At 34.3% G+C, this 9,538-nt stretch overlaps 1 protein-coding gene across 1 annotated transcript; it reads left to right on the top strand.

Moving 5' to 3' along the window:
- Positions 1-1,984: 1,984 nt before the first annotated feature.
- Positions 1,985-7,743, top strand: LOC579973 (nucleic acid dioxygenase ALKBH1). Its single transcript, XM_030998620.1, has 5 exons — positions 1,985-2,101; positions 2,836-2,962; positions 3,725-3,867; positions 4,337-4,629; positions 5,089-7,743. Exons 1-5 carry the CDS (start codon positions 1,985-1,987, stop codon positions 5,864-5,866), a joined length of 1,458 nt encoding a protein of 485 aa, XP_030854480.1. The 3' UTR covers positions 5,867-7,743.
- The last annotated feature ends 1,795 nt before the right edge of the window (positions 7,744-9,538 follow it).

Raw genomic sequence — 9,538 nt, 5'->3', positions numbered from 1 at the left:
CGTGGCGGCGTCACTATCATCTTCTGCCTAAAGCCTATCGCCCACACTGATTCTGTCAAATTCAAAATTGCCCTGAAGTCACTCCCCCCCCCCCCCAACCCCATCTACAAAACAATCCACCCTATCCGCACCTCCAGTTAAAACTCAGACGAGTATTGTGGAGGAACAACCAAGTCGGAACCAAGTACAAAGTACACTTATTGCCGTGATTATATAGGCTTAATAGCTATAGGTATATGAATATTATTCATAAACCAATGCGAGAGAGCAAAGTGAGCAAGCCTGTAGCAATAAAATAAGCCTCAGATTAAACTTTGTTTTTTCATCATTACTAGTATAAATGATGTTTCTTTTTCATTCTTCATCGTGACAAAAGCCAAGCCCGTTATTCTTTTTTTGCCCAGCAATTAAGGGGCCAAGAGTTACATGGCGTTCAAGTTAGGTGATACGCAAGTATATCAAGCCTCCCAAAATATAGCAACATTCCATGGTAAATTTATAAATTTGTCATTTTCAGAAGTTTTCTGCAACGAATTCGACATTTTATTGCAGTTTGTGTTAATTTAAAACTCATAGTTTTAAATTAACACTGATCCTAAATATATTGAGGAAAAGCTCAGTGAACAGCTGTCTACGTGTGTCGATTGGATGACTGATAATAAGCTTTCTCTACACTTGGGAAAAACAGAAAGCATTTTATTTTGTTCTAAAAGAAGTTCTAAAAAGTCATTTGAATTCAAAGTGACACACAATAATCAAGCAATCAAGAGAAAAGAGTCTGTGAAGTATTTAGGCATTGAGTTGGCTAGCGCAATTTCATTTTCATCTTTAGTAGAATCAGTTGTAAAAAAAGCAAATTCTCGTCTGAAATTTTTGTACAGATATCAAAGTTGTATGGATTTAAAAGCAAGACGTACACTCTGTTTTGCTCTTATTCAATGTTTATTTGACTATGCTAACCCTGCATGGTATAGTAACATAAACAAGTCAGATCAAAAGAAGTTGAAGATTATACAGAACAAAATGGTGAGATTTATCAACTGTTCTGGTCCAAGAACTCATGTTGGCTACAGCGAACTTTCTAAAGCTGGTTTTCTTGAAGTCGACCAAAGATCAAAACAACTCGTATTGCATCATGTGCATAAAATATATCATACTAGGTCGAATCATTATATTCGATCCAACTTCGATCTTGTTACTGACGTACATGATTATAATACAAGAAATAGACGATTCAACTTTAACTTACCAGAAAGAGTAGGTAGTATTGGAAATTCGTTTTATTACAATGCCATAAAACATTGGAATTCCCTTCCCAATGGTGTAAAAGAAATAGGAAACTATGATCATTTTAAGAGGAAATTAAAGGAATACCTAATACTTGACAGTCAGACAAGAGAAGTGAATGACATGTTATATGATTGAAATTTTTATTCTTCTGTCGGTTCATACTTTTTCATGTTGTATATACTTATGTTTTCGTACGTTATAGAAATTCTACAAATTCATCATTATTTTCCTCTTCTTCCTTCTCCTCTTTTTCTTCTTCTCCTTCTTCTTTTTCTTCTTGTACTAAATATCATTTCTATCATCAGTTTAATGTTGTTATTATTATTATTATCTTTAATAAGTAGTTCTTTTAATTTTCTTATCTGTCTGTAAATATTACTATCTTAACTTATTAATTTTATACATGTCTGTAAGGGACCCCACTGGAAATAAGCTCTCGAGCTTTCGTGGGTTATCCTGTTCAAGCTGACTTATTTTTGATCTGTTATTATTGTATATTGTTGTATGTTGGAAGCTTGTCGAATAAAAATCAATCAATCAATCAATAGCCTAAAAGTTAGGCCCACTGCGTTTGTCGGGGGGGGGGGGGGGGTAGTCTGTTGACACCTACTAGTGTTGAAATAAAATCTCATCATGTATAATATATTCAAAATGTCAGCCTCCATGGGAGTTTTACAGAATAGTTCACATCAACATGGCAGATATTTCTGATGATAACTTCCGACCAGAATTCAAACTTTATAAGCGCAAATCCCCTCCTCCTTGTCTGGAAGATGTACTTGATACCGATAGTGATGGACATAGGAAGATGGTATGTGTGTAAAATGGTCTTCGGATAATAATTTCTATCATTTCGGTCCCATCTGTTCATAAATATGTAGACCTCTAGGATCTAGTATTCTAGTCTAGTAAGACTTAGAGTCTTTACTTTACCTTTACCGCAAGGTAAAGGTATAAAGACTGCACTGTTATGGTGATAATTGATAAACTTAGAAAAATTAATGGCGATAATAATAATGATAATGATGATTGTGATGCGATTAGACTATGTCAACAATGGTGATGTTGAGGATATGGACAGGAGATGACGATGGGTGATGTTTGATGATGATGACAATGATAAAGATGAGAAAGGAAGGAAAATAGTGATGTCGTGATGATGTTGTCTGTTGATGATGTAATGATGGGTGTTGATGTCACTAAATGCTAATGCAGATGATCATGCAAATGTAATCGATGGTAATACTAATAGATGATTATGAAATTTGATTATTGATAGATAATAATGATATCAATAATCGTAAAAAGAGTTAAAGACTAACAATTGATTTTTGTTGTTTAAAACTATTGCTTTTATAGAATATAGTTTTACAATATAAATTAGACATCACTTGATCTTAGACCTTACAATATTTCATTGTAGTGATAATCATGGTTGATAATTAATATTAAGTTGACAAAATTATTTATTATATCATTTAGTTTAGTAAATATGATTACTACAATATTAATTACAGTAAAATAATTCAATTTATTTAATTCCAGCTGTACAAACTTGAGCTTTCAGAGCTAGCTCAGGAACAAAACTACCAGAAGAATATATCAGATGCAGCAAGCTTTGGCCTTAAAAATCCCAATGAATGGCAGTGCTATGGAGCCCATGGTTTTCCAGGTACATTGTTTTAATGTCTGATTTAATTTGTGGTTTTATATTTAATGATAAAGAAGGGTTCATCTTTAAATTTGCTGCTATCAGTTTATATTTCTGTAATTATTCCATGGCAAATCAGTTAAGATTTATTGGTTGGAGGGGTTGTTCTTATTCATTGAATTTTGTGTAAATGATCATGCCCTCAAATGTTTTAACTTCTGATAGCTTGTAAAGGCCTTCAACGAGGCTGCTGAAAGCAAGATTTTTGTCATTCAAAATGGGAAAGTATGTTTAATGTAATAATAATGTAAACCTGTTTGAATAATACACATTTATATGTTGACATGTACTCGCAATAATTTCAGCTTCTGAATATTTAATGAAAAACATTTAAGTTTGTTTTTCAAAGATACTTCTGCAAATTTTCATCTCCACTATATTTCCATTCTATCTCTCTCTCTGTTGTTGTTGTTATCATCCTAGTCATATTCATATTTTATATTCTCCCCAATCATCATTGTTGAGCATTCTTGTTTTTTTAAAGTATCGCTTGTAATAGTAAATTCGTTATTTTTTGTTTTGTTACGTTTTCTAAACTGATTTGTACCAAAATACTTTGTTTAGCTGTTTAAGGGTTAGGCTCGACTAGCACATGTGCTATTATCTGGCCCCTTTTACCAACGAATAGTTTCTCTTCTTGTATATTTAAAATCATTGTATGAAATGTTTTGCTGTTGGTAAATAAATCAAATCAAATCACATCAAATTTCTTTGTACACTCAGGATTTCAGTTCATCAGGAATCCCTTCCTACCAGGTGCTCAGAGATACTGGGTGAGACGCTGCCTAGCTGACTACCCATGTAAACCCAATGTCACCAACTTAGATACACAGTATCAGAAGGATCAGCTCACCAATCCTTGGCAGGCCAGCAGAAAGAATTTTAGGTATTGTCATCTTTATTAAATATTTTCCTCATTCTTCACCAATCATCCACTGATTTGTCTTATGTCTCTATTTTGATATCTCTGTTCTATATTGTCCCTGTTTTTCTTTTAGTTCCGTTATTCTATTAATAGTCTTTTTGCTCTCTATGTTTTATTTTGGTTTCATTTTTTATATGTGGAGATACATAACTAGATTGGGATTTGAATGTGTAGATGGAATGGTTGTTCAAGAGAATATTTATTATTCCGATGATTGTAATTTAAATTTAGTTCTTGGTAAAAAGTATCAATTGGCTGATGAAATAAAGGATGAATAGATAAATAATAATGTAAGTGCATCTATACAGAAAAATTGCTGTGAGCTGTGACTGTTTCATTACCAAATAATGGGCTTTAAAATAGTCTTCAGACAATGAATTTCAATCCAACAATATTCTATCACACCTTTTCAACCATGCAGCTCCCCAAATCAGCAGACCCAGGAGAAGCGTCTCATGGACCAGCTGCGATGGGTAACCCTTGGCTACCACTATGACTGGAACAACAAAGTCTACAACGAGGACCAGCACTCCCTGTTCCCCGAGGACCTGGGCCCGATGTCGGCCCTGATCGCTGAGGTACTGGGATACCCTAGGTTCCAGTCTCAGGCAGCCATCGTGAACTTCTATCACATGGATTCTACTCTAGGGGGTCACACGGATCATTCCGAATTTGACCTCACTGCTCCTCTCATTTCATACAGGTAATGTAACTGCTTGCGTTTCATTTCAAGTCCAAAACTCATTTCATATAAATCATTGTATTTTGTTGGCAAGTTATGTGGCAACAATTTTGGTTCCAAAACTGATGATAACATCAATCCTGTAACAAATTATCTGCCTTTGAAGATCAAGATAACAAATTGATACTCATATTTATGAATTGATGATACAACAAACTTCCATCCTTTCTTCCTGTAAACTAAACAAGAGTGTTTATATTGTTTTAGACTTGAAAATGAAGGATAATATACAGCGTTACCAGTGTAGAATGATGATCTCTTGCCTAATATTGATCTTGATGAAATTAAACTCATTTGATTCACTATAATATACATATATGAGTCATTGTTTATATTGAACAATGAAGCTTTGTATGGAAAACATTTCTAAATGAGTAGACAAAGTACTTTCTAACCTTCTGTGAATTTTCTGATTCACAGTCTAGGACAGTCAGCCATCTTACTTGTTGGAGGCAAGACCAAAGCTACCAAGCCACTAGCTCTGCACCTACGGAGCGGCGATGTGATTATACTGGGAGGTGAATCCAGGCTGGCCTATCATGCTGTCCCTAAGATCATGTATGCACAGGAGGAAGGTCGGCTTCCGCAGTGCTTGGGCGCGACTGAAGATCAGCAGCAATGGCAAGAGAGTCAAGAAGAAGTTGTAGTGGGAAGCAGGGTGGAAGTTGGAGATCACCCAGCAGTGGCTTTAAGAGGAGCACAGAAGGGCATGAAGGATGAACATGAGGAATCTGGGGATACAACATATCATGCTTATGGTGGACATTCTGGTAAACTCTCAGGTTCTAGTGACTCAAGTGCAGCTGCATCTGTGGATCAAAGACCAAATGTCCACTCTAAACAGTGTCCTGACCATTCTAGTCCTAACCAGTTATGTGAATCCCAAGGCAGGTACATCAACAGGACAAACCTTGAAGACACTATATCTAGGACAACCCTGTCGAACTCTGCAGACTCCCAGCATGTTGACCTTGACGGAGCGGCCAAGAACATTTCAAGTGCAATTAGAGACTTATCCCAAAAGGATCAGTGGAGAGAATTTGAGGAATACCTGAAACATGCCAGGATCAATATCAGCGTGAGGCAAGTGACTGGACCAGGCAAAGGATTTCCTCAAAAGGAAAGTTGTCATGAAGAGAGTGATAGGGATATGGTCCAAAGCAGTAACACAAAGAGGACTAAGATAGGCGACAGCTAACCCAGGACCTTGTGATATAATTTTCACTTCTCAAAACGTATAGTGGATCGATAATGATTGATCTATTCTGATTGATTGTGATTAGTAGGTGACCTGACATTTGCTGTAATGACATGTTAGATAGGGTTAGAGCTAGGATACAATCGGCTTTGGGTAAAGGTTAGGGTTAGGGTTAGGTTATGTGTTAGGTCCAAGGTTGAAATTGAGGATTTGCTAAGTGTAGGAAATTGACCACAGAGAGATTGTCACTAGAACATGTTTCATTAAAATCAAGTTATGAACAAATTACAAAATATCTGATGATGTATGTATCTACATGTATTAATAAACATGTATGAAACAAGCTGCTAAAAATGGACTATACTCAGATAGGAGAGTGTGGTTTTAGAAGTAGAAACAACCCTGTTGGCCTAGGTCATGAGTTTGATGGAAAATGATAGTATGTTTCTTTAGCAATCTAAAACCACTATGATTATATACTCTTATTATAGATATAGAGTCATCCAAATCCAATACCGTTAACCTGTTGAAGACAGTTTCATTTTCCTACCATGTAATTGTGATAGATTTTATTCTGATCATAAACTTGATTAAATATTGACCCAGTCTCCAACAGACTGAAAGCACCCATAAAGTCAGATGTATTGATAATGTTGGACTTCATTTATTTATTGCTAGACTTTTAAGAACACTACAAGAATTTGGTTGAATCAGGAAGTATATTTCTATTAACAACTGAAATGTATGACAAAGTTTATTCAGGAGTGTACCATATTGTCATTTCGGTTTGGAGAGAATCGTTCGTATTTATAATTTAATGCTAAATTTATGGGTTTTTTCTTTGAAAAGATATGCTAAATGATTTAACCAATCTTGGTGTGAAATTTTAATCCCTTTGACTTTATTTACGCTGATGCTGTATAAATCTTTTACAAATTAGAAATATGATTGTTTTACAAATAAAATCATATAAAATAATCATTGACTGATCTTATATGAACAATTCGAATCAAGAGAATGGCAACACATATATAAATTATATATTTTGATCATTTAAAAGACTTTAAAATTTGCTGTGATTTCTGCAAAGAAATTACAGATGCTGCATGTTTCATTTGCTTCAACATTCTCATGATAACACAGCTGTGAGTGGTTTCCCAAATTATGGATTATTTTGTTACCTTTAAAGCCCTCACATTTGTTATTCATCTGCAAAGAAATTACAGGAATTGTTTTTTATATGAACAAACTGTAATAGAGTCACAATAAAACAGTTCCCAAGTAAACGTTATAGTATTTGGTCTCTGCTGGTAAATATTATTTATCACAGTATATCCTTTATGAATTTGGTAAATATTCATTTGGATATTTGAGATTCCAATGTAAATAGATCTTTAGATATGATAACCAAGCTTAATGGCCATGTTTTGTTGAAATAATACATGCTGCAATAATTTTGCTACTCACTTTATAAGCTTCCAAGATATGACATGGATTAAAAACAAAACAAATATAAAAAGTGCTGATGGTTGCATATTTGCTAGATTGTAGATTCAAGTATGATATAAGCCATAAATTTGGAGCTGTCGTGATAAGGGTATTAAATACAGAAGTGTGATTTAGCAATCTTATGACAATGACTCCTCATAAAAAGAATTCAATGAGTTCTTTTTATGAATTTGTCATTGTCATAAATATGAATAAATATGATTGAAACATGTGTTAAGTAATCGTTATAAATAGGATTGCATAACCTTGTACTAGAATGAAAAGACTTCTATGTCTTTCTGTTCTTTGTGGTCTTTCTGTACATTTGTAATTCTTCAGAAATTAAAACAAATATATATATACATGTATTTCTAAAAGAAGGTATTGTGTTTAGAATTAAAGGTGAAATTCAAAGAAGATCACAAATATGTCAACTTATGTATCACTAGAAACTGGTAAGCTAACAGATGGCCATCGTACAAGTTTTAGGTCAACTACATATCGGGTGATTTATAAAAATACAAATACAACCACCTCCATAGCAGCTGGGATATGCGAGAGATTCGCCGGAAAAATAACGATGTTTTTAATGACGTCACTATATGGACCAACACTGCCCAAGCAGACGACATCCCATAGAGAATGAACATAATTGCAAAGCTATTATTTCTCAAATTATAATGAGTTTAGTGTATATAAATGTAATGGCATGTCAAACCATTCAAAGGGGGATATGACCCGATTCCGATAACTAAAATCTTTTGCTTGTAAATACACAGGATATGTGTTAATTAACAATCAAAGAAACCAGACTTTCAAATTGAAAACCCCCGGAATGATATTAAGGACGGCATTTGTTCCCTCTTGAAACGCCGAACATACCCCGGTGCGTGCAGCTGAATATACAATGGCGTCTTATTTAGTTTACAGGCGACAGATTCCTTTATTTTTGTATCGCTGCATTTGTCATCAAAATAAAACCATGCGCGGAGATTAGAGTGAGGGAATAGATTATATAATTAGCCTGACGGTGGTGAAGTAAGAGAAAGAACTCGAGAGAAGATGAAAACACAGGCACTGAAAATGTGTGAGATGTCATGGGACATCGTCTGCTTGTGCAAGTCATGTCCATACTGTGATCTCACACATCTCAGCAGCGTTCGGAGAGCCCTTCAGGTGCTATGCCGGGGCTGTATTTAAGCGTTTTGTAATTTATAATAATCATTACTTTGAATGTTTCCAAGCATTGAATTTTGATAACGTTGTCGAATTGAAGTTTCAACTTTGCAATAATGAAAATAAAGTTAGTTTTTAAAATCAATGAATATCTACTTTAAGTATTTTTCACATATTTTTATTGCCATGATGAAAGGTGTTTCATTAAAACTTTTACACAAATGTATGATATGTTTACTCTCTAATCTGTATCAACAATAGATTGAGGATAGTAACTCTACCCGCATGTTTAATGTATTTGTATTGCAATGACTTATGGGATGGTTCTTATAATAATGATAATAATAATGATGGAAATAATAACAATGATAAAAATAGTAATAATGATGTAACAATAATGATAATAATGATAATATTATTTATACAAAATAATAATAATAATCATGATATTAATAATAATAATATAATAATAATGATATCTGACTCAGCCTCCATATACATTTACAGATTAATGAATATGCATAAATGCATTCATAACAAGAGAAAGAGAAAGAATGAGAGAGAGAGAGAGAGAGAGAGAGAGAGAGAGAGAGAGAGCAGGGGATGCCGAGAAAGGCAGAAACATGCATGCATGTTGAGACGGACATGAGAGATATGGGACAGATGCACAGAGGGAAAGAGGCAAGAAGAACGAAAGGCCAAACATTCATAGAAAAATCAAACAAATAACTAGTCTAATTAAGAAAGAAAATTAACAAGTAATTATCACAAAACCAACAAGAATATGTGAGATCATTTTAATCTAACAGCCCCTAATATGTGTCCTTTTACGATACCCGTCTGAAATGTCGTAAATCACGAGCAATAATTGAAAAGTCTAGGAGGAGATAGACTAAAATCATGCGTTCTGGGAATAGTATCACTCTTTTTTTTCTTCTTCTTTTTCCCCCGTCAGTTCCACAGGGTTCCTTATTTTCAAAACAAATTCCAATCATATACGGTATATCC

Source organism: Strongylocentrotus purpuratus, unplaced genomic scaffold (genome assembly GCF_000002235.5).
Source record: "Strongylocentrotus purpuratus isolate Spur 01 unplaced genomic scaffold, Spur_5.0 spur5_scaffold_5, whole genome shotgun sequence".
NCBI classification, from domain to species: domain Eukaryota; kingdom Metazoa; phylum Echinodermata; class Echinoidea; order Camarodonta; family Strongylocentrotidae; genus Strongylocentrotus; species Strongylocentrotus purpuratus.
Note: the sequence above shows the minus strand (reverse complement) of the source record. Positions and strands in the feature narration are given on the sequence as shown.